At 42.2% G+C, this 27,190-nt stretch overlaps 1 protein-coding gene across 1 annotated transcript in view; it reads left to right on the forward strand.

Moving 5' to 3' along the window:
- The window catches only part of LOC126161236 (sodium channel protein Nach-like), a 230,827-nt gene that overhangs the window by 53,452 nt on the left and 150,185 nt on the right, over positions 1-27,190 (forward strand). Inside the window, exon 3 of the mRNA XM_049916977.1 lies at positions 12,504-12,710. Within this exon, the coding sequence (XP_049772934.1) occupies positions 12,504-12,710 (207 nt within the window). The remainder of the gene's footprint in view (positions 1-12,503; positions 12,711-27,190) is intronic.

Here is a 27,190-nt window from a genome sequence, read left to right on the forward strand (position 1 = left end):
ATCTGCCATTGCTAATCTTTCCGAATCCCTTATTTTCTGTTTTAAAAGCAATTCACGCGCCCTACTTCGAGTCAACGTGCGCTCATACGATTTCACGCGTTTCACAAACTTTTTACACACACGACTTGACAATCAATTCACTTACTTGTTGGGTCAGAACCAACTTGTCAACGATGTATCCTCCACCTGTGCGCTTGCATTGGAGAGAAAACTTAATTCTAACAATATTAAAATTCATAACTTAATTATGCTATTGTCTCTGCCAGACTCTCTTTCTATTGAATACTTTTACTATCTATCGCTGCAGCTACTGTTTTCGACTATTTATAACGTTCAAAAAAATTTTTTTTATTACGAAAATTTTTCAACAGGATATTTTTCTGACCTAGTTAGGCATGTGGTCGACCTTCAATCATGGTATTTTACCATCCTGGCAGGATCGCCATTTTCTAACATTCTGCGTGGTGTCTGTCTGTTCTATATCGTGTCTCCCTACCACTTTCGCGCAACGACGCTCTGAGCGTGTTTTTTAGGGAATTGACTAGTTTGAACCTGGGACCTGTTGCTGGTAAGGAGACGCCAGACCACACATGGCATGTAGAATTCAGAAGAGTTCAGTGAGACTAGCGATGATATAACCAAATACTTAATGATTTCAGCGTCAGCTCCACTGCACTCCATGTAAAATAATCTTAATACTAACTAAATTTAGTGGAAGGGGTTCAAGGCTTTCCTATTTTTAGTTAGCTGGTAAAATAGCGTCGAAAAAGCAGTTAAGTTTACCATTGGAAATTTTATTCTACTCACAAAACATTGTTTATAAATTGCACTATTGATAAAAGGAAATGTTTTAATACAGGATGGTAAAAACCAACTGCATTCAACAGAAGTGTGAACTAATATTCCCTGAATGGGTTTCCAAGTTTTACAATGGATCAAAGGATGACCTATGCCATATCACATCTATAATCTAGGTTTAAATTAAGTTTCACAAAAGAGAAAACTATCAAAATGGTCTACAGTGACCCTCAATTATCTTTAATTGCTTATCTAACTTGTCGTAATTTACAGTGGCTGATGTGGCTTCTCAATAACTATATAACAGAAAAATCATCGCATTTCAGATTTTTGCTTCAAGTGGCAAATGTGAACACCATGAGCTTTAATTGACGATCGACACTAGTATTACGCAAAAATGGGGTGTAACAGATGAGACTTCTGCAGTTTTGAGTGAAGCTTTATGCGCTGTTATGCGGCATCGCGTGCGTTCATTACCTTGTCGGTGTTCGTCAGGGGGCGGCGGGCAGCACAGCTTCGCTCACCTTGCCGTCTCCGAAGCAACTCTCTCCTAACTTCTCCTTACTACAATTTACCGATGTTGGTTTAAAAAAACTATCTGGCTGTGTTTTCATCTGACCAATCAGGGTCTCAATGTTAACCTTAAGCTCCGCCTACAAAAATTCTGTCCATCCAATGAGAAACGTTATACTTTTCGTGGTGGGGCAATGTTTTTAAAGTTTGCAATGTGACAGAGACACGAAAAAGTCTCACGCTAAAACTTGCAGCTGGTGTGGTCCTTTTAGCGTTATCGTAAGATCTATACTGTTCTTCTGGAGGGCTCTATCTTTTAACATGGGCTGGGGGGGGGGGGGGTGGTTCTGACGTAATAGAGACGCGAAAAAGTCTCACACTGAAACTTGAGGGTGGTGTGGTCCTAGCAGTTAGCTGGCGACGTGGGTGTCCGTCCGTCCCTTATCGTAGGGCCTTCCAGTTTAACACGCTTCTGCTCTCAGCTTCTGTTCTCGTTTCTCCCCTTGGAACTGCGTCTGTCTCATGGTGGGAAGGTATGACATGCATTTAGGCATTCTTGTGTTAGTCTGTGGTATTCCATTTGCTCACTCGTTACTCGTATTACTTTGGTTAATTTAATGTCACGATTTATTCGGAGCTATGTGACATACTACTGGATTTGCTTATCATGTTAGGGTTTTCATGGAAGGTGTTGGATTTGCCTGACACCTTACAAGTGTTGTTTCAATGCCTTGTGCTGCAAATGATGTGTTTAATCTGATTTTTGCTGTTGTGTCTAGGTATTCTGAGTTGGGAATAATGGTTGAGACTTGTGTTGGTATGTTGGAGGACAAAGAGACTATGTAGCATTAAAAGATTAGAGTACTGGAAACGAAGAGCAGATCTTCAGTAACAGAGGCAAAGCTAATTAGGGGTCTATGGAGTGGTCGAAGATTGGATTTTTCAGGATAACATCAAGGTATGAAGCAAAGAGGTAACAGTTGGCTGTTGCGAAGGTGAGGATAATGTGGCGAAGGATGTGTGCCGGTGACAGGATGGAATACTTTACAATGTTTTGTTGAGTTTGTTGGGCGTGTGGTTCTGTGATTTGTAGACGTCAGTCGCCAGTTCAAGAGTTTTTATGCTTGTGTGAGGTTCTGGATGTATCACTGTGAGAATGTACCACTCTCTGCTGTTGAGGATGAGTTGGCACAGGTGATGCGACTTTTTTAAAAGGGGTAGATCATGTGAGATTTTGTGTGCTGGTGAAATTAATTGCGCAAGTAGGGGCATGGGTAGATATGGCTTGAGATAGGATCATTTGAAGAAAGGATTCAGAGAGAACATGTCTTCTGAGTTTTCTTGGATAATTGGATGGCTTTTAACTTAGATGTGGGTGGAGTCCCATCAGGCAACACCGTTGGTTTTGCACGGATGTGTGGTTAGAGGAGGGGAGTGAGATTTGTGGGATGCGTAGTGTCTGTTGATTGTCATATAGAGGATTGTGAGGAGGCTGGACAGAGGACATTTATAGTGAGGTTAAATGAAGTGAGTATAATATCGAGTGTGAAGTTGCTTTGACGATGGGCTTGTCGAAATAGGGGAATGTGTTACCTTGGAGAGTGTTAGAAAACCAACATTACCATGCTAGTTCTACGTGGGGCAGGCTTTGGATAATAAGATGGGCAGTAATATATGTGGAGAAGGTCTGGTCAATGCAGATGATAAAGTCGTAGTTTATAGAGTGATTGGGACATAATTACATTCGTGGCATAATTCATTCATTGAAGTTCCTTGGATAAGAATTGTGTACTCAGTAAGATAATTAAATGGAAGTGATGCGTAGTTGATGTGCTGGATGTGAATAATAAGTTCATATCAAGTGGAAAAATATCAAGTGGAATAATAAGTTCATATCAAGTGGGTGGTGGCTTTGCTTTACATTTGTGAGCATATGTTGGGGGAGAATGGTTACAAGTGTTACTGGTGAGTTGGGATCATAGACTGGGGCACTGTTTTGGGGAAGATTTTCCACCAACAGAGTTAGAAATTCATGAAGCCATCAAAACCCACGAAAACAATAAAGGAAGTGATAAAGACTCCATTACACCAGAATTATTGAAACTGTTAGAACCAAAGATCATAAGTAATCTACACTTGCTTTTTGAGAACATCTGGAAAGCATAAAAGATTCCAGAAGAGTAGAAAATAACGTCATTCCACCAATTACATAAAAAGGGAAGCAAACAAAATGGCAGCATACATGGTGGTGACTTTGTTGGCGGTTGGGACAGGCCAGCAGCTTTTTGCAGTTTAGGGTGAGCTGTTGAGTATACTTAAAGTGTTTCTGACATCTGTGGCGCTGTAGTTGGAATCTGGATAGCTATACTCGAAGCCCTGGTGGTAGTTGAAAGTTCTTTTATTTAATGGTGTCTTCTGAGATGAATTCCCTAAAATCTGGATGAGGAAGTTGAGACCAGAATCATTGTGGATATGGAGGACTTTACATGTTTGAATACTGATATGGGTATTTAATTCTCGTTTGACTGAATCTGCCATGGTGTCAGTGTCTACGGCCTGGATGAGAGCAGTAACAATAGGTTGGCAGTGAGCAGTGGAGGGGATTAGGTTGTGTTGGTTGGTGAGTATCGTCGTTACTGCCGTCTGCTTCACGTCTGCTGTGCAGCGAGCTACCTTAATTTAAGCAATAACTGTATTTTTCTTACTTGTCACTTCTTCTTCCGTGTGTATTTGCTTTTAGGAAGCTTTAATTGTCGAGTGCTATTAATAGTTCCATAGATTTCGTGTTTGTTTTGAATACAGTCAGAGAGAGTCCTTTCAGTCAACCATAGCGCCAGTATGATGATGATGATGTTTGGTTTGTGGGGCGCTCAACTGCGTGGTTATCAGCGCCCGTACAATTACCCAATCTTTTGCTCAGTCCAATTTCGCCACTTTCCTGGATGATGATGAAATGATGAGGACAACACAAACACCCAGTCATCTCGAGGCAGGTGAAAATCCCTGACCCCGCCGGGAATCGAACCCGGGACCCCGTGCTCGGGAAGCGAGAACGCTACCGCGAGACCACGAGCGGCGGACGTATAGCGCCAGTAGTGCTAATGTTTGTTTTCAATACAGTCCAGAGACAGGTAGTGCTATTTTCATTGTTTTCTACAAGAAGTGGCTAGCAACCACAGTTTAGTGAATAAACAGCCGCCTTTAGTGAATTAGCAGTCTAGTTAAAGGTTGATTAACTCTCTTCAGTAAATTGATTCCTTAGGATGGATAGGATGTGTGACTGCTGTGTATGGACGCAGGAGGAGCTGGCCACTGTTCGCGAACAGCTGAGGGTGTTGATGGCCGCGGTCAGCCGTCTTCAGGCTGCTGCCTCGGAGTGTAGCGGCAGTGGGGAGTCTGGTGCGTCGCAAGGTACACCCCAAGTGTTACATGCTTCACCCACTGTCCCTGCTGTCGAGACATCTTCGTGGGTACTGGGCGCGGTTGGGCCACCCTCTACCCAAGGGGAGTGGCGGGTTCAGCGGCGTTCGCGGCGCACGAGCTGGAGGGTCAATGTGGAGGCTGGCCGTGTGGCATCGCCCGCTCTGCCTGTGAGTGGACATGTGGGTGCTCCTTCAGCAGGGTCCGAGCAGGCACACGGGGGGAGGGGTTTATTAGTTGTTGGGAGCTCCAACTTTAGGCGGGTGATGGAGCCCCTTAGGGAAATAGCGGGAAGGTCGGGGAAGAAGGCCAGTGTTCACTTTGTCTGCTTGCCGGGGGGTCTCATCCGAGATGTGGAGGAGGCCCTACCGGCGGCGATAGAGAGCACTGGGTGCACCCGACTGCAAATTGTTGCTCATGTCGGCACCAATGACTCCTGCCGTCTGGGTTCAGAGGTCATCCTCAGTTCGTACAGGCGGTTGGCGGAATTGGTGAAGGCGGAAAGCCTCGCTCGCGGGGTAGAATCAGAGCTAACAATTTGTAGTATCGTTCCCAGAACCGATCGCGGTCCTCTGGTTTGGAGCCGAGTGGAAGGCTTAAACCAGAGGCTCAGACGATTCTGCGGAGATCTCGGGTGCAAATTTCTCGACCTCCGCTATCGTGTGGATAAATGTAGGGTCCCCCTGAATAGGTCAGGCGTGCACTACACGCCGGAAGCGGCTACAAGGGTAGCGGAGTACGTGTGGAGTGCACATGTGGGTTTTTTAGGTTAGAGAATCCTCTCCCTGGGCCCGACAAGACGCCTCCTGAGACGCGGCAAGGTAGGAGTAGGCAAAATGCAACAGGGAATAACAATATTAATGTGCTAATAGTAAACTGCAGGAGCGTCTACAGAAAGGTCCCAGAACTGCTCTCATTAATAAACGGTCACAACGCCCATGTAGTACTAGGGACAGAAAGTTGGCTGAAATCAGACGTAAACAGTAATGAAATCCTAAACTCAGATTGGAATGTATACCGCAGAGACAGGCTGGACAGTGAAGGGGGAGGCGTGTTTATAGCGATAAGAAGTGCAATAGTATCGAAGGAAATTGACGGAGATCCGAAATGAGAAATGATTTGGGTGAAGGTCACGGTTAAAGCAGGCTCAGACATGGTAATTGGATGTCTCTATAGGCTCCCTGGCTCAGCAGCTGTTGTGGCTGAGCACCTGAAGGATAATTTGGAAAATATTTCGAGTAGATTTCCCCACCATGTTATAGTTCTGGGTGGAGATTTTAATTTGCCGGATATAGACTGGGAGACTCAGACGTTCATAACGGGTGGCAGGGACAAAGAATCCAGTGAAATTTTTTTAAGTGCTTTACCTGAAAACTACCTTGAGCAGTTAAACAGAGAACCGACTCGTGGCGATAACATATTAGACCTTCTGGTGACAAACAGACCCGAACTATTTGAAAAAGTTAACGCAGAACAGGGAATCAGCGATCATAAAACGGTTACGGCATCGATGATTTCAGCCGTAAATAAAAATATTAAAAAGGGTAGGAAGATTTTTCTGTTTAGAAAAAGTGACAAAAAGCAGATTTCAGAGTACCTGTTGGCTCAACACAAAAGTTTTGTCTCAAGTACAGATAGTGTTGAGGATCAGTGGACAAAGTTCAAAACCGTCGTACATAATGCGTTAGATGGGTATGTGCCAAGCAAGATCGTAAGAGATGGAAAAGAGCCACCGTGGTACAACAACCGAGTTAGAAAACAGCTGCGGAAGCAAAGGGAACTTCACAGCAAACATAAACATAGCCAAAGTCTTGTAGACGAACAAAAATTACGCGAAGCGAAATGTAGTGTGAGGAGGGCTATGCGAGAGGCGTTCAATGAATTCGATAGTAAAGTATATGTACTGACTTGGCAGAAAATCCTAAGAAATTTTGGTCTTATGTCAAAGCGGTAGGTGGATCAAAACAAAATGTCCAGACACTCTGGTACGGAAACAGAGGATGACAGACTAAAGGTCGAAATACTAAATGTCTTTTTCCAAAGTTGTTTCACAGAGGAAGATTGCACTGTAGTTCCTTCTCTAGATTGTCGCACAGATGACAAAATGGTAGATATCGAAATAGACGACAGAGGGATAGAGAAACAATTAAAATCGCTCAAAAGAGGAAAGGCCTCTGGACCTGATGGGATACCAGTTCAATTTTACACAGAGTACGCGAAGGAACTTGCCCCCCTTCTTGCAGCGGTGTACCGTAGGTATCTAGAAGAGCGTAGCCTTCCAAAGGATTGGAAAAGGGCACAGGTCATCCCCGTTTTCAAGAAGGGACGTCGAACAGATGTGCAGAACTATAGACCTATATCTCTAACGTCGATCAGTTGTAGAATTTTGGAACACGTATTGGGTTTAAGTGTAATGACTTTTCTGGAGACTAGAAATCTACTTTGTAGGAATCAGCATGGGTTTCGAAAAAGACGGTCATGTGAAACCCAGCTCGCGCTATTCGTCCACGAGACTCAGAGGTCCATAGACACGGATTCCCAGGTAGATGCCGTGTTTCTTGACTTCCGCAAGGCGTTCGATACAGTTCCCCACAGTCGTTTAATGAACAAAGTAAGAGCATATGGACTATCAGACCAATTGTGTGATTGGATTGAGGAGTTCCTAGATAACAGAACGCAGCATGTCATTCTCAATGGAGAGAAGTCTTCCGAAGTAAGAGTGATTTCAGGTGTGCCGCAGGGGAGTGTCATAGGACCGTTGCTATTCACAATATACATAAATGACCTGGTGGATGACATCGGAAGTTCACTGAGGCTTTTTGCAGATGATGCTGTGGTGTAGCGAGAGTTTGTAACAATGGGAAATTGTACTGAAATGCAGGAGGATCTGCAGCGAATTGACGCATGGTGCAGGGAATGGCAATTGAATCTCAATGTAGACAAGTGTAATGTGCTGCGAATACACAGAAAGATAGATCCATTATCATTTAGCTACAAAATAGCAGGTCAGCAACTGGAAGCAGTTAATACCATAAATTATCTGGGAGTACGCATTAGGAGTGATTTAAAATGGAGTGATCATATAATGTTGATCGTCGGTAAAGCAGATGCCAGACTGAGATTCATTGGAAGAATCCTAAGGAAATGCAATCCGAAAACAAAGAAAGTAGGTTACAGTACGCTTGTTCGCCCACTGCTTGAATACTGCTCAGCATTGTGGGATCCGTTCCAGATAGGGTTGATAGAAGAGATAGAGAAGATCCAACGGAGAGCAGCGCGCTTCGTTACAGGATCATTTAGTGATCGCGAAAGCGTTACGGAGATGATAGATAAACTCCAGTGGAAGACTCTGCAGGAGAGACGCTCAGTAGCTCGGTACGGGCTTTTGTCAAAGTTTCGAGAACATACCTTCACCGAAGAGTCAAGCAGTATATTGCTCCCTCCTACGTATATCTCGCGAAGAGACCATGAGGATAAAATCAGAGAGATTAGAGCCCACACAGAGGCATACCGACAATCCTTCTTTCCACGAACAATACGAGACTGGAATAGAAGGGAGAACCGATAGAGGTACTCAAGGTACCCTCCGCCACACACCGTCAGGTGGCTTGCGGAGTATGGATGTAGATGTAGATGAAAAGGGTGAGGGAGGAGGAAGCAAGGATTCCAAATTGGATGACTGAAATTTTTTACATGAGAACTGTTTGGAAAATAGTTCATAAATTTTATTATAATAGACTTTCTTAGGAATAAACTATGAGATGTTAAGGTTGGGTACTGTAGTCCCACATTAAACTACAGGTCCCCATAAAACAGATTGGATAAGTCAGCTAAGAGGTCAGAGGAAGGCAAGTGTGTACCAGCTCCAATAGGATGAAGTCTGGTAAAACACTGTGATGTTCAAACTAACTTTGAGATTGAGGACAGCTTTACTACTTTTTAAGGATTTTTTTAGTTTTAGAAGCCAGTGGCTTACGTTCAAAGAAATTGGCGTACATGCATTTTAATAGAATAGGTTGTCGGATGGTGATTTTGAGAAGTGATAGGTATGGCATCCATGTACTTAGCACTATCAGATTTGTTTTGTATCCTTTTTGGTTGCTGGATGCCTTTCAAGATACCGTCACAACCTATCTGTCCACATTCCAAGGACCTCTTTGCTGCAAGGTGTTGTGAACTGTTGCTTTGACCCTGGACTTGATGAATGCCGCAACAGCTTCTTAATGAGATAGACAGTCTACATCTGCATCTACATCCACACTCCGCAAGCCACCTGACAGTATGTGGCGGAGGATTCTTTGAGTACCTCTATCGGTTCTCCCTTTTATCCCAGTCTCGTATTATTCGTGGAAAGAAAGATAGTCGGTATGCCTCTGTGTGGGCTCTAATCTCTCTGATTTTATCCTCATGGTCTCTTCGCGAGATATACATAGGAAGGAGCAATATACTGCTTGACACGTCGGTGAAGGTATGTTCTCGAAACTTCAACAAAAGCCCGTACCGAGCTACTGAGCGTCTCTCCTGCAGAGTCTTCCACTGGAGTTTATCTATCATCTCCGTAACGCTTTCACGATTACTAAATGATCCTGTAACGAAGCGCGCTGCTCTCCGTTGGATCTTTTCTATCTCTTCTATCAACCCTATCTGGTACGGATCCCACACTGGTGAGCAATATTCAAGCAGTGGGTGAACAAGTGTACTGTAGCATACTTCCTTTGTTTTCGGACTGCATTTCCTTAGGATTCTTCCACTGAATCCCAGTCTGGCATCTGCTTTACTGACGATCGACTTTATATGATCATTCCGTTTTAAATCACTCCTAATGCGTACTCCCAGATAATTTATGGAATTAACTGCTTCCAGTTGCAGACCTGCTATATTGTAGCTAAATGATAAAGGATCTTTGTTTCTATGTAATCATAGCAAACACTTGGTTCAAGAATCATTAAAGAAGGTTGTATACATGGAAGAATCCTGGAGATACTAGAAGGTATCAGATAGATTATATAATGGTAAGACATAGATTTAGGAACCAGATTTTAAAATGTAAGACATTTCCAGGGGCAGATGTGGTCTCTGACCACAATCTATTGGTTATGAACTGTAGATTAAAACTGAAGAAAGTGCAAAAAGGTAGGAATTTAAGGAGATGGGACCTGGATAAACTGAAAGAACCAGAGGTTGTACAGAGTTTCAGGGAGGCCATAAGGGAACAATTGACAGGAATGGGGGAAAGAAGTACAGTAGAAGAAGAATGGGTAGCTCTGAGGGATGAAGTAGTGAAGGCAGCAGAGGATCAAGTAGGTAAAAAAACGAGGGCTAGTAGAACTCTTTGGCTAACAGAAGAAATATTGAACTTAATTGACGAAAGGAGAAAGTATAAAAATGCATTAAAGGAAGCACGCAAGAAGGAATTCAGACGTCACAAGAATGAGATTGACAGGAAGTGCAAAATCGCTAACCAGGGATGGCTAGAGGACAAATGTAAGGATGTAGAGGCTTATCTCATTAGGGGTAAGATAGATACTGCCTACAGGAAAATTAAAGAGACCTTTGGAGAAAAGAGAACCACTTGTATGAATATCAAGAGCTCCGATGGAACCCCAGTTCTAAGCAAAGAAGGGAAAGCAGAAAGGTGGAAGGAGTATATAGAGGGTGTACTTGAGGACAATATTATGGAAATGGAAGAGGATGTAGATGAAGATGAAATGGGAGATACGATACTGCGTGAAGAGTTTGACAGAGCACTGAAAGACCTGAGTCGAAACAATGCCCCGGGAGTAGACAACATTCCATTAGAACTACTGATGGCCTTGGGAGAGCCAGTCCTGACAAAACTCTACCATCTGGTGAGCAAGATGTATGAGACAGGCGAAATACCCTCAGACTTCAAGAAGAATGTAATAATTCCAATCCCAAAGAAAGCAGGTGTTGACAGATGGTAAATTACCGAACTATCAGTTTAATAAGCCACAGCTGCAAAATACTAACGCGAATTCTTTACAGACGAATGGAAAAACTGGTAGAAGCCGACCTCGGGGAAGATCAGTTTGCTTTCCGTAGAAATATTGGAACACGTGAGGCAATACTGACCTTACGACTTATCTTAGAAGAAAGATTAAGGAAAGGCAAACCTACGTTTCTAGCATTTGTAGACTTAGAGAAAGCTTTTGACAATGTTGACTGGATTACTCTCTTTCAAATTCTAAAGGTGGCGAAAAGGGAGCGAAAGGCTTTTTTCAATTTGTACAGAAACCAGATGGCAGTTATAAGAGTCGAGGGACATGAAAGGGAAGCAGTGGTTGGGAAGGGAGTGAGACAGGGTTGTAGCCTCTCCCCGATGTTATTCAATCTGTATATTGAGCAAGCAGTAAAGGAAACAAAAGAAAAATTCGGAGTAGATATTAAAATCCATGGAGAAGAAATAGAAACTTTGAGGTTTGCCAATGACATTGTAATTCTATCAGAGACAGCAAAGGAATTGGAAGAGCAGTTGAACGTAATGGACAGTGTCTTGAAAGGAGGATATAAGATGAACATCAACGAAAGCAAAACAAGGATAATGGAATGTAGTCGAATGAAGTCGGGTGATGATGTGGGAATTAGATTAGGAAATGAGACACTTAAAGTAGTAAAGGAGTTTTGCTATTTGGGGAGCAAAATAACTGATGATGGTCGAAGTAGAGAAGATATAATATGTAGACTGGCAATGGCAAGGAAAGCGTTTCTGAAGAAGAGAAATTTGTTAACATCTAGTATAGATTTAAGTGTCAGGATGTCGTTTCTGAAAGTATTTGTATGGAGTGTAGCCATGTATGGAAGTGAAACATGGACGATAAATAGTCTGGACAAGAAGAGAATAGAAGCTTTCGAAATGTGGTGCTACAGAAGAATGCTGAAGATTAGATGGGTAGATCATATGAATAATGTAATAAGTAATAAGTAATGAATAGAATTGGGGAGGAGTATGTGGCACAACTTGACAAAAAGAAGAGACCAGTTAGTAGGACATGTTCTGAGGCATCAAGGGATCACAAATTTAACATTGGAGGGCAGCGTGGAGAGTAAAAATCGTAGAGGGAGACCGAGAGATGAATACACTAAGCAGATTCAGAAGGATGTAGGCTGCAGTAGGTACTGGGAGATGAAGAAGCTTGCACAGGATAGAGTAGCATGGAGAGCTGCATCAAACCAGTCTCAGGACTGAAGACAACAACAACAACAGTACATTCAGGGTGATACGAACCACAGCTTTGCTGCTGGTCATGATGGGTGTGGTATTGACGTCCATCAACGTCTGGCCGACCTCAGTGGCCGAGCGGTTCTAGGCGATTCAGTCTGGAACCGCGCAACTGCTACGGTCGCAGGTTCGAATCCTGCCTCGGGCATGGATGTGTGTGATTTCCTTAGATTAGTTAGGTTTAAGTAGTTCTAAGTTCTAGGGGACTGATGACCTCAGATGTTAAGTCCCATAGTGCTCAGAGCCATTTGAGCCATCAACGTCTGGTAACACTATTCAGAAACCAGGTATCAACTCTTATTTTGACGCAAAGTTATTCTTCGCTAAAGAATGCTTTGAAATTTCTCACTGCATCTGGTCCTGAAGAGCACTGCATTTGTGACTGACAGCTATGGTAACACTTTCTGAATACGTCCAACATCCTCCTGTGTCTGAGGCACCGACTGTGTGTCTCGGCACGAAGCAGTAGAGTAGCGTGGCTGTGCTGTTGGCAGTTCCTGGAGTCCCTAGACGAGAGTGCTGGTGTGCGCAGGGTGCTGTGGGCGGTGGTGGTGCTGCTGGGCGTGGTCGGCGCGGCGTTCATGGCCAACAACTTCTGGCAGCGCTTCTCGGAGAGCCCGACGCGCGCCATCGTCGAGACCAACCACTACCCATCCTACCGCATACCCTTCCCGGCCATCACACTCTGCAACGCCAACGTCTTCTTCCGGTCGCGCGCGCAGCCGCTCGTAGAGTACCTGTGAGTAATACACCAGCGCACTGCCAGCTAGCAGTCTTCATTGCAAGAAAAAAAAGATCCACAGATTCAAAAAAACTTTAATTTCGCCTTACACTGATCAGTTTGTAGTCATATACTGCCTGTGATCTTAGCTGTTAGATTTCAACTTTATATTGACTGATTAGGATCACATAACAACTTCAGTTCCTCTATATTGCTTGTTTTGTAGTTTGTTTCCAGTACTCAGTCTTGTCCTTCTACTCCACTGGTGAATTTCCAAGCAAAATCAACTGACGTGTATATGTTACTAATAATATCAAATAATCTTTTAATCTTGGTCCTGTACAAATTCACTTCAGTAGCGCAGACATTGTAAATTAGTGTTGTAAAATGATTCTTTATTTTCTGATGCACGGTTGTGGGGCGGCGAGGTGAGTACTGCAATTTGCTTGTGAAATAAAGTTTGTTATTTAAATGTGGGAAAAACACTGCACTTCCCGGCTTTTGGAATGTTGTATAATGCTGTCTTTCGCCGTTCTCAACACTGGCTCTCTCTTTGCTTTTTGGCACCCAGAAAGTGATTTAACGAAACGTGGAGCCTGAAATGAGAGTTCCTAGTGCCCACTTTATCTGAGAATATGATTATAGTTGCCGCTTATAGCTCTGAAGAAGTAGGAGATTGATCGGGATTTCTAATCAAAAACAATTTTCCAAAATAGTTGAGTATATTCTGAAATTCACTGATAACATCACAATTATCCCAACAGCCTAACAAACAGAGCAGTTCAGAGTCTAATTCGCTGATGCAACTATAAATGTCCGAATTGAATGTCAAAAGAATGCTCGCCAAAATTTTATGAGAAAATCTCATCAAACGCCACGCTAAAATGATTGGTAGAATGTCTGTCCCGCGACGGCATGTGAAAATACAACAACACGCAAACTGAAGCTAGATAATGAAAATCATTCCAAAATAATCCTTCATTTGAAATGTTTTCACAGTTACGCGTATACATCGTAACTCAATACGGCACCCGAGGCAGTTTGTAGCAGCGCTACCGTAGCGAAGCGACTCCCGACACAGCTGACGTGCTATTCAGCGTCTGGAGAGAACTGGGGCCTTCCTTACTCGCGCAGTGCTCTTATATATATAGCCTCGGTGCGGACGGCTAAGAGAACGCCGGCTCTAACTTGGCTCTCACGACTGGCCGCTGGGCTAGTAACGCACCACTTCAAGTTACATAATAATTTATAGCTTCTTTTGCTGATGGCTTATGAAGCTGTTAATTTAATTGTGCATTTAGCACGCAGGTAAGTATTTATAATAAAATTATGACGTGGCTAAGTTAAATATCTTGGGCGAGAGAAATAATTAAGTTACGCTGCACGCAGCAGATGAGCTCTGAACTGGTCCTTTTGAGATCCGCTATCGCTATAATTTTATAGGTATTCAAAAGAAACTTTTCACATCTTCATAGTCATAGCGGACCTCCAACCTATTTAAATCTAAATATCCTAGTCTTATTCATTAGCCTACTTAATCTATCTTGCTTCCTTCAGTTTTGAGATGAAAACCAGAAAATCATGAATTTCCACTAAAGTCTTAACCTGTGAAATCCAAAGTACTGTTTTTATTAAATCATTATGAAAGATGAGTCTAAATATAAATTTTGAAGTCTCTAGCTCCTTTCTGTTGCGCCAATTATTTTTTTAGAAAAACGTCCAAATTACAAAAATGGCTGAAGTTATCGCACTGATATTTAATACACATTAATTTAGTATTATTCCTTACATGCTGGAAAAGTTTCAGATCATTTGCTTGAATTTTAAGGTATTGCGCAACATTTATGACGTCAGAGCTAGTTACAGCAGACTGGCTGGCACACAATGGAAACTGATGTGAATTTACTACAGCGTGAGTAGGCTGCTTCCCTACATCACCCTCTACTTAAATTTTTTTTGTTTATGAATGTAAATGAATGAGAAAAAAATTTAATTACAAAAAGGGAAGCAAGAGTACAATTTAACTCCCTATAAAAATCAAAATTGAAATATAAACATATAGAAACATTAAAGAAAACTGATTATCTACATTAATTATTTAAATTGTGGGCATGTTTACTGTCTTTTAAACAATGTCAGTACTCAAAATTTTAAGCGAAGTCACTGAAATATTTCGGCATACATATTGCCTTAGACCAACAAACACATAATAATTGAAAATTATGAAAATCTTAGACCCATTAAATACATTAAATACACTTTTACATACACAAATGCAAAGAAAATAACATGATACATAAACAGATGATTATCTCCTAGCAGTCTTTTCTAAACCTGAAAGAAAGTTCACAAATAATTTTTACACACGTGGTTGTAGCCGCTTTGGCTGGCGTCCTACACTTCCATTCACAAGGGTAGAGGAGGGGAAGTTGCTATGGTGTGCGTCCTTCACGTTCTCTCTAACTTACATGGGGGAAAGGGGAGGGTCACTGTGAGTTGTGTCCAAGTCACTCCACGCTTTCACGCAGCTACCAGGCTGCCATTATCTGGTTTGTCCTGTAGAACAAACAAAAGAGTGCCTCAGACTCTGTTCACTTAATATCTAAGGGTGGGTCACAATGAAATGGGGATATATACATTTTAACTTCCAATATATTACTGGAACAAAGTTAACAGAACTTTTTTTTTCAACATTACTCTTGCGGTTACTTAAATGTCATAAAATCGGTAAATAAATGGCTCAAAACGCCGTTAGTCACGTACTAGAGAAAATCTATGCTCATGGCATACAATCATGAATCCTATTTAACGTCAATTTATTATTTCTGGGCCGGAACACTGAACCAATGCTCGGTACATTCCTGACACATGTATATTAAGCACTTAACTGAATCATCTTTGATTATCTTATTCTTAGAGATAGTATGAGTATGATTAGTGGTTGTTTTCTCAGCTTCTTTGTACATGTGAGTAACTTTTGGTAATAGTACAGTTCTGAGTATTCAAAACACACTACGTTTAGTTGACTACAAAATCCACTTATTGGTCCTCTGCTGTTGTCTTAGTTCCACATCTGCAATTAGGTACTTACTTACTTTGAAGTGTATTTATGCTGAGCTAAAATTAATGTTTCACGTCTGTCAGTATGTTACTTATTTATTTTGCTAGTGTATGTACTTATTTAACACTCACCCTATTAAATATTTAAAGCATAGGATAGCACATTTATTTCATATTCATAGTGTATTTGCAGCTGATTAGTTTTCTCACGTGACCATCCATTTCCACTCGATCGGATGCTGAAACCTCAGGTAGTCTCTCTCGGACCTACCACTAAAGTGCATCAAATAATTATGGACGAGCGTAATGCTAAATTCCTTAAACCTATAGGACACCATGAGCTGCTCTGTCTCATCTAACATAAGGGTACCTATGGTCGCATTCACGCTTCCAACTCATAACCTCAATACGCGTAGGTGTATCCTGTCACACACTACACTAAAATAATGGCCAGCTCCAACCTTATAAATACTTCAGGGACGTGTCCTTCACGTCTCAACCACAAACACTGCTCAATTCTATTACACTGCCTTTCCTTGCTACACCAGGTGAGTTTAAACTTACAACTTATCTGCATATTTTTCATAACACTTAGCAATCTCTTTCTTATTATTTATTAGTTAGCTCTAATGTATCCACTAGGTTTCATTACCACTTCAGATTCTGCTTGTACACGAATTCATACATCTCTTTAAATTACTGTTGATGGACCATTTCCAACCAAACAACACTTTGTACTTACTATATTACCAGGGTACTACACATAATTGTTACTCAAATACATTTGTATCTTAATTACGTCATACTTCTCTATTGTTTGTCACTATTCAGTTTATCACATTAGGTATCTTTCTTCACTGATCGGTAGATAGAATGGTAACATAACTCATGGCCTGATAGTCATGACAGAAAAATTTAATGTCTGAAAGAAGAGATCTAAATTTTGGTGGATAGGAAAGATGAAGAATGAGTGAGACCTGAAAGGGAAAGAAGATCTCACACAGCTGGGACTGCACAGCTGCCACACTGTGTAGAGGTTACAGAACAACCTCCTCCCTACAGCATTCATTCATAACCTTTGACCACGCCACGTCGATCTGAAAATACCTTATGATGCCTTTTTAGAACCTGTCTCAGTTCTTCCTTTTGATTGGCGGAAATTTTATCGATTTCCTGCAATTTAGCTTCTATTTTGTCTAAAATAATTGCTTCTTCTTCTTCTGTGTTCAACTTACTGTTACTAAGATTAACACCTTCGTCCCAATACCTCCTATTTTTCAGAACTCGTATAGGCAGCTCCCAAGTTTCATGATCAGTTACTACATGTTTATCACTAAAAGGTACTATAATTACTCCGGTTATTGGCAAGACCATTTTTAACTGGCTTCTTTCAAAGTCAACAACACTCTGATATTTTGACAAGAAATCTATGCCAATTAAAACCTCAATACTGAGATTGTTTACAATTAAACATGGATGATCAATTAAATTACCATTAATGTTAAAGGGTAGTAAAGCTTCTTGCTTTACCGTTTTTGATACCTTGCCAGTAGCACCAATTATTCTTAGTCCTGATACCCTCATTACCGTAAGCTTGTCTTTACCAGGTAATGCATCAAAGAAGGACTGAGATATTGCACTCACCTCACTTCCACTGTCTAAGAGACAACGTACATTGATGCCCAACATATTCACTATTATTATAGGGTGGCTTATTCTAGGTTGTACAGGTGGTTCCTCAAATTCATCTAGTAGTTCCTTTTGGATTTGTCTCCAACTAAAGTGATTGACATCTGTCTTCATTACATTTAGGTCACAGTGTGTAGGGGTTTCCGGAATTATATTTTCAGCTGCCTTTTCCAGTCGGTCTATTAATTTTAAATCGAAACACCGCACGACTTCATTACATTTAGTTTGCTGAACATAACCCAAATTACTATAGTCTGAGCGATTCTGCGTCTCCAGACCGGGCATCGCACTAGTTACAGCTAAACCACTTTTATCATTATCGTCGGTTTCCTTCTCAAGTGACAACTGGTCACAGCTACCGGGTTCATCGACCCTCAACAGCCTACCCTCTACATTCTCACTTATCTCCTGTCCTAAATTTATTAGTACATTATCAACATTCTGCACAGGCACTTTAGATAAGAGCACATCATCTTCATCGTAAATATAAGCATGAATTTCTTCTGCTTCTTCACCTGTCAATTCAGTATTTTGTAGCTCTTCCCTATTGTTACACTGCTGCGCCTTCTCTTTCTCTTCCCACTTAGAAAGCGTTTCTAACACGGTATCTATCAAATACTGTGAGTGATCTAATATTTCTGTTGTATCTTTAGATGCTACCGACTCTTCATCCACATGTTCAGTTTGAGTATTCTGATCTGTCTTACCAATTCCCTTAACTACTGGCTTAGGAAAAGTAACCGCCTGGTGAGCGCCAGTGTCCTCATAGACGGGAACTAGTTTTCCTGCCTCGGCCTACTGCTGTTTTCTTTAGTTTCATTATAGTTAGCTGGCATAGCATTGCTTTCCGTACTGTTGTTTACGTGCATATTTCTGTTTGGAACAAAATTATTATCCCTCGGACGACATTGTTGGTTCTGATAATTATTTCCCCAATTCCTACCTCTCTTAGGATGGCGAATACCTACTGTTCTGATGTTTACATTGCCGTTTTGCTCATTCCTAAAATTACTATTATTGTTAGTGGCATTTCTGTTATTACGTGCCTGCTCCTCATTGGCAGCAACACGTTCTACACGTTCCAAATATTCAATGAAACGATCAAGATTGTCTCTAGGGGCTGATATAATCCTAGTTTGCCAGTACCATGGCAGTTTGGCTTCAAGACCTAGTATAATCATTTCTGGCTTTAGCTTTTCCGACAAATGTGACAAACGTGAGATCCATGACCTAGCAAACTCTTTAATTGATTCCTTGCCTGCATTGAAGCGTTTTCCACTCCAAAATTCCCTTAACACTTCATTTTGCTTATTGCTAGACCAATATTCATTAATGAAAGCTGTTTTAAACTCCGCTAATGTTTTACACTTTAACATAACATCAGCGGACCAGCGCATGGCGTCACCTGCTAAATGGCTTCTAATAAATGAGATTTTCTCTCTTTCAGACCAAGTTGGTGGAATTACATCCTCAAAATCGTTCCAGAAATCTAATGGGTGGATATTTTTATCTGGATCGAACCGCAAGAACTGCCGACACCCGATAAAAGCGGCGTTTGCAGCTACAACTTTTTGTATACTACCATTACCAGAAGTTACTGAAGCTACTTTACTCTCTATGTTAGCAATGTTAGTACTGATATTTTCTACTCTCAATTCAACATTATCTACTCTTTGTACAATATGAGTAGTGTCACTTTTGATTGCATCTACGTCTGCTTGACATATGTTTACTTTTATGTTAACATCTTTAAATCTGTCTGAGCAAAGTTCAGATTCCGCCTCGATCTTTTCTGTTAACTTGTTCTCCAGTTTCGCATCTTCCATTTGGAAGTCTTTGCGAACCTCAGCAACTTCGGATTTAACTGTTTTATACATTTCAGAAAATTGTTGAGCAACCTTTTTCTTAATATCCTCATGGTTGTAATCAATTTTATAGTTCAAACTGTCTAGATCCTCTTTCAACTTATTGCAACTAGCCTTGAAAGAATTTTCTAATTCAGCTTTATTGGATTCTAATTTATTGTCCACTGCCTCAAACCGTTTATTAAAATTGGTTTGGCTGGCCACAATCCTGTTATTTACCTCAATTATATCAGATTTTAATTCAGCATTACTGGCAGCTATTTTTGCATTACTGTTTTTGACTTGTTCACTTATTTCAGACTTTAACTCAGCTGTCATTTGTGCATTACTGGCAGCTATTGCTTGTAATATAACATTTAAATCAACAGCCCCAGCATCTTTGGGTTGCTCACGAGCTGGCTTTTTATCACACTCAGGTGACGAAAAACTAGCTCCAATACCAGAATCATCAAAACTAAAGGAAACTTCTGATTGATTAGTCCTATTTAACTGCTCTTTCTTAAACTCTACCATCGCTGAAGACTGTTTCAATTTTAATTCACCAGAGAAACCATCATCCAATAAATTCACATTTTCTACTTTCTGTTTTACTCCAGGGGTCTCTATTATTGAATCATTCTCCCTTCCCACACTACTGTCAGGAGACAATACTTCATATTTCACTTTCACATTACTACTTTCATGCATATTTACACATGAACCGTCGTCTGGATTTACAGTTCCCTCCTCAGACATAGGTTCTGATATAAGTTTAACCTTAGTTTCTTTTGGCGGTTCCATCGCCAACAGTCTTTTAGTGCAGGTTAGTAAAATTTTAAACAGTTTTTCACTTAACTTAGTTCCTTCTGCACGACGTTGTTGTTGCCGGCGCGGCGTACCAGGATTCCTGATGCGACGTGGCACGTTGAAACTGCAGACGGCACTCCGACGGCTGTGGTGTGTTTGCGTGGCCCGCAACTGCAGGCGCGGTCCCGGCTGCTGTGGAGGATGACTGCGGTACGGCGAAACTGGCTTCTCGCGATGCCGGCAGCACCGCTAGACTCAGTGCCTGCTCCGTCAATCCAGATGCGTTGTTAATTCAATTGCGTCGTCCACATGCCCACGTAACACTTTCACTGTTCTATTACTCAGCTGCGTGTCGCATTCCACTCGCGAATCCGAATAGTTAAAAATCACTTTCACTTAGTTAATTTCCCGGCCGATGCACCATATGTGGGGCGGCGAGGTGAGTACTGCAATTTGCTTGTGAAATAAAGTTTGTTATTTAAATGTGGGAAAAACACTGCACTTCCCGGCTTTTGGAATGTTGTATAATGCTGTCTTTCGCCGTTCTCAACACTGGCTCTCTCTTTGCTTTTTGGCACCCAGAAAGTGATTTAACGAAACGTGGAGCCTGAAATGAGAGTTCCTAGTGCCCACTTTATCTGAGAATATGATTATAGTTGCCGCTTATAGCTCTGAAGAAGTAGGAGATTGATCGGGATTTCTAATCAAAAACAATTTTCCAAAATAGTTGAGTATATTCTGAAATTCACTGATAACATCACAATTATCCCAACAGCCTAACAAACAGAGCAGTTCAGAGTCTAATTCGCTGATGCAACTATAAATGTCCGAATTGAATGTCAAAAGAATGCTCGCCAAAATTTTATGAGAAAATCTCATCAAACGCCACGCTAAAATGATTGGTAGAATGTCTGTCCCGCGACGGCACGTGAAAATACAACAACACGCAAACTGAAGCTAGATAATGAAAATCATTCCAAAATAATCCTTCATTTGAAATGTTTTCACAGTTACGCGTATACATCGTAACTCAATACGGCACCCGAGGCAGTTTGTAGCAGCGCTACCGTAGCGAAGCGACTCCCGACACAGCTGACGTGCTATTCAGCGTCTGGAGAGAACTGGGGCCTTCCTTACTCGCGCAGTGCTCTTATATATATAGCCTCGGTGCGGACGGCTAAGAGAACGCCGGCTCTAACTTGGCTCTCACGACTGGCCGCTGGGCTAGTAACGCACCACTTCAAGTTACATAATAATTTATAGCTTCTTTTGCTGATGGCTTATGAAGCTGTTAATTTAATCGTGCATTTAGCACGCAGGTAAGTATTTATAATAAAATTATGACGTGGCTAAGTTAAATATCTTGGGCGAGAGAAATAATTAAGTTACGCTGCACGCAGCAGATGAGCTCTGAACTGGTCCTTTTGAGATCCGCTATCGCTATAATTTTATAGGTATTCAAAAGAAACTTTTCACATCTTCATAGTCATAGCGGACCTCCAACCTATTTAAATCTAAATATCCTAGTCTTATTCATTAGCCTACTTAATCTATCTTGCTTCCTTCAGTTTTGAGATGAAAACCAGAAAATCATGAATTTCCACTAAAGTCTTAACCTGTGAAATCCAAAGTACTGTTTTTATTAAATCATTATGAAAGATGAGTCTAAATATAAATTTTGAAGTCTCTAGCTCCTTTCTGTTGCGCCAATTATTTTTTTAGAAAAACGTCCAAATTACAAAAATGGCTGAAGTTATCGCACTGATATTTAATACACATTAATTTAGTATTATTCCTTACATGCTGGAAAAGTTTCAGATCATTTGCTTGAATTTTAAGGTATTGCGCAACATTTATGACGTCAGAGCTAGTTACAGCAGACTGGCTGGCACACAATGGAAACTGATGTGAATTTACTACAGCGTGAGTAGGCTGCTTCCCTACACGGTGACATATAGCGTTTTAAGAATTATTGCATGCTCCTCAGAGTACTGAACATTTACATGTTTCACGAGAAGGTACTTATTACCATTTACGTGAAAATATAATTATGATATGTTTCACTAATTCCTCATCCTTGAGCACAGTTCCACTTGGGATCCTTGGAAGGAGTATTAACATATTTGTTTTTCTTTGTAAATATTTATTGTTTATTGTTGCTTTTCTGACATGTTGTACATCCTGGAGGATCTCCTCACTATAGATCTGTTCGAACAAAAACTACACCTACTCTAATTTATTTATTCTGCATTTATTTCATTTGCCAAGATTAGGGCCTTCAATCACCATCTTACATCCAAGCACACATCATGAGTAAGACAACATTACAATGTACAGGGCTATTACAAATGACTGAAGCGATTTCATAAATTCACTGTAGCTCCATTCATTGACATATGGTCACGACACACTACAGATACGTAGAAAAACTCATAAAGTTTTGTTCGGCTGAAGCCGCACTTCAGGTTTCTGCTGTCAGAGCGCTCGAGAGCGCAGTGAGACAAAATGGCGACAGGAGCCGAGAAAGCGTATGTCGTGCTTGAAATGCACTCACATCGGTCAGTCATAACAGTGCAATGACACTTCAGGACGAAGTTCAACAAAGATCCACCAACTGCTAACTCCATTCAGCGATGGTATGCGCAGTTTAAAGCTTCTGGATGCCTCTGTAAGGGGAAATCAACGGGTCGGCCTGCAGTGAGCGAAGAAACGGTTGAACGCGTGCGGGCAAGTTTCACGCGTAGCCCGCGGAAAATTGGCTCGTGCCAGAACTGGAGACCGACAGCGCCGACTTCATCTTTCAACAGGATAGTGCTCCACCGCACTTCCATCATGATGTTCGGCATTTCTTAAACAGGAGATTGGAAAACCGGTGGATCGGTCGTGGTGGAGATCATGATCAGCAATTCATGTCATGGCCTCCACGCTCTCCCGACTTAACCCCATGCGATTTCTTTCTGTGGGGTTATGTGAAAGATTCAGTGTTTAAACCTCTTCTACCAAGAAACGTGCCAGAACTGCGAGCTCGCATCGACGATGCTTTCGAACTCATTGATGGGGACATGCTGCGCCGAGTGTGGGAGGAACTTGATTATCGGCTTGACGTCTGCCGAATCACTAAAGGGTCACATATCGCACATTTGTGAATGCCTAAAAAAACTTTTTGAGTTTTCGTATGTGTGTGCAAAGCATTGTGAAAATATCTCAAATAATAAAGTTATTGTAGAGCTGTGAAATCGCTTCAATCATTTGTAATAACCCTGTACATACACACATCAAGAAAAGTTTTGCATCACCCCAAGTTCCCAGACCTCCTGAAGGTAGGCGTTGACTGTGGAGATTGTATCACAGACACAGTCTGTCTGACTGTTCAGATATGTCACTAAACCCGCTCAAAGATGTTAACAACCATGCATCAGCAACGCGTATTAGACGGACGCGGTCCGACAGTCGATCAGTTCCAGTCATTCGACCAGGAAGGAGGTACACGGCTCGTGTTGTCTGTAGTTCAACCATGCCTAGACGGTCGACACCGCGGTTCGATCGCGTCCGCATTGTTACTTTGTGTCAGCAAGCGCTCTCAAGGGAAGTGTCCAGGCGTCTCGGAGTGAACGAAAGCGATGTTGTTTGGACATGGAGGAGACACCAGATAAACAGGAACTGTCGACGACGTGCCTCGCTCAGGACGTCCAAGAGCTACTACTGCAGTGGATGACCACTACCTACGGATTATGGCTCTGAAGAAACCTGACAGCAACGCCACCACGTTGAATAATGCTTTTCGTGCAGCCACAGACCGTCGTGTTACGACCCAAACTGTGCGCAATAGGCTGCATGATGCGCAACTCCACTCTCGACGTCCCTGGCGAGGTCCATCTTTGCAACCACGACGCCATGCAACGCGGTACAGATGGGCCCAATAACATGCTGAATGGACCGCTCAAGTTTGGAATCACGTTCTCTTCATCGATGAGTGTCGCATATGCCTTCAACCAGGCAATCGTCGGAGACATGTTTGGAGGCAATCCGGTCAGGCTGAACGCCTTAGACGCACTGTCCAGCGAATGCAGCAAGGTGGAGGTTACCTACTGTTTTGGGGTGACATTATGTGGAGACGACGTACGCCGACGGAGGTCATGGAAAGCGCCGTAACGGCTGTACGATGCGTGAATGCCATCCTCCGACCGATAGTGCGACGATATCGGCAGCATATTGGCGAGGCATTCGTCTTCATGGGCGATAATTCGCGCAACCATCGAGCACATTTTATGAATTACTTCCTTCAGGATAACGACATCGCTCGACTAGAATGGCCAGCATTTTCTCCAGATATGAACCCTATCGAACATGCTTGCGATAGATTGAAAAGGGCTGTTTATGGTCGACATGACCCACCAACCACTTTGAGGGATCTACGCCGAATCACCGTTGAGGAGTGGGACAATCTGGACCAACAGTGCCTTGATGAACTTGTGGATAGTATGCCACGGCGAATACAGGCATTTATCAATGCAAGAGGACGTGCTACTGGGTATTAGAGATACCGGTGTGTACAGCAACCTGGACCACCACCTCTGAAGGTCTCCCTGTATGGCGGTACAACGTGCAGTGTGTGGTTTCCATGAGCAATAAAAATGGCGGAAATGATGTTTATGTTGATTCCTATTCCAATTTTCTGTACAGGTTCCGGAACTCTCGGAACAGAGGTGATGCAAAAAAATTTTTGGTGTGTGTAGTACATGAGCATTAAGTACGTAATAATAATAATAATAATAATAATGGAGAAAATGGAGGTATTAAATAAGAACAGTTGGAGCAATGCAGTCAACAAATGAAAGAAACATAATCAGTTATTCAAAGCCAAAAGAACCTTCGAAAAGTCTCAGCTTACAGAAATATAAGAAAGTTTCAGCAATAGTAATACAACAAATCTAACAGAAATACAAAAAATTTCACCAAAAATAATACAACAAGTTTGTACCAAACTTTTAAACACATCCTTAAATGGCACTTGCTTCATAACAGTGCTAGTATGAGCTGCAAACAGAGATCATTCTGCCCCGTGACAGACTGTTGACATAAAGCGAGAACAATAATTGCATCCTGTGGGACTACCATTGTAATTTCACGCATGCATATGATGTGGCGTCCCTCTAATGTGTGTAAATGTCCAGCTGCAAATGTTAGTCCCTAGTCGACAACAGTTGCTGAGCTGACCGTTGGGGACAGCTCAGTAATAATGTATTGTGGAAATTACATGTCACACTTTGGGTTGCCATTAGGCGAGTTTTGGAGATTGGTGACACTTTGCCAGAAACTGATGCGAATTAAACACTCGTAGAGACGGAAGAGTGTTGAGTGCTACAAGGGGCATTCAGATGAAACCCAGTCACTAGTGTGAAGAAATGGTAACGATTTTATTAACTCAAAAATGTAGCTATCCACAGTACACACTCAAAAATAGACACCAAAACTGTTGGCATATTTATCTCATCGCGACACTAGCTGGTCGATTCCATCCTTGATGAAGCTAGCAGGCTGCTGTCGGATCCAGGCCTGGACCCAGTCACACTCTTCGTCGTGCGTCGCGAAACGACGTCCGCGAATAGCTTGTTTTAGAGGTCGAAACACATGAAAGTCACACGGTGAAAGGTCGGGACTGTATGGTGGATGTTCCAGCGTTTCCCACCAAACTGCTGCAGTGTCTTCTTCACCGCATTGGCCGTGTGTGAGCTGGCTTTATCATGCAGGAGGATAACGCCATTGGACAACATGCCTCGGCGCTTCGACTTGGTGGCTCGTCTAAGGTTCTGTAAAGTGGCTTGATAACACCGGGCATTGATGGTGGTTCCCTGTGGACTCGACAAGCAGTGGGCCCTTGTGGTCAAAAAAGGACATCATGACCTTTCCAAAACTGATTTCTTTGGACGTGTTGAAGTCGCATGTTTCCATTGCTTGCTTTGACGCTTGCTTTCCGGATCAAAATGGTGACACCATGTTTCGTCACCTGTGACAATACGCGACAGAAAGCCGTATACCTCCTCATGATAACGTTGCAGACAGCGCTATTCGAGTATTCGCTGCTCAGCAGTCAGTTGGTGGGGAACCCAATGCTCACAGATTTTTCGAATGTTGATGCATTACGGTGGGGGGCGGTATGTGGGTAGCTCATAGAGGTAATGAAGAGGTGCTGAGTCGAGTTGGGGGGAAAAGAAATTTGTGGAAATAACCTTGGTCGTCATGAGCTCCACTGCTGATTAGTGGTAAGTTAAATAAGAAACCATCACAGCTATATTGGAACAATACAGCTTAGGTAGTTTAAGAAATATACGACGCAACTTGAGTGCAAGAAGTGATTGGTTGACAGAACACACGCTGAGACACCAAGGGATCGCCAGTTTAATAATGAGGGGACGAGAGAGGTGTAACAGTCGTAGAGGAACAACAAGGCTTGGTTACAGTGAGCAGGTTGAAATGGATGTAAGTTGCAGAAGTTATGCAGAGATAAGAAGGTTTGCACTGGACAGACTAGCTTGGAGGACTGCAGCAAGTCAGAGTTCGTACTGAAGCCCATAACAACAACAACAACAACAACATAAGGGTGCCTAAAAATTTGGAAAGCCATTCTTCTTGTCTACTCCTTTTGCTGAGTAACTCACTCTATAGGAGGTGCTTGCTTTGGTTTGCAGAAGAGACTTTGAGTCATCTGGGCCCAGGCGCGCCACCCCTCGACGCGTGCTGTACATAAAGGTGTTCCAGCAGCAGCTGCCGCAAACCGGACCAGGTCAGCCTCGTCCGGATCCGCGACAGACGCCCTACAGCTCGATAGCCATAAATTATGCACAGACGCCGTCGCCACGCTAATGAATATTTTATGGCCCTTGCCAGTAATCACCGCCATCAACTGGTGCCAAAGGCTGCTCAGCTGATCCAACACTCAAAGTGGCAATTTTCCTTTCCTCAGTATTTTGTGCATTTATTTTCGGTTGGCCACAGCACATCAATAACAATTTGGCGCAGCAGATCCGGGCGAACAGGGATCATAAAGCGATCTTCTTTTAGTATTCTTTTACTGATTTTTCTGTGTACGTCGCCAGT

The sequence above is a fragment of the Schistocerca cancellata genome, chromosome 2, assembly GCF_023864275.1.
Source record: "Schistocerca cancellata isolate TAMUIC-IGC-003103 chromosome 2, iqSchCanc2.1, whole genome shotgun sequence".
NCBI lineage: Eukaryota > Metazoa > Arthropoda > Insecta > Orthoptera > Acrididae > Schistocerca > Schistocerca cancellata.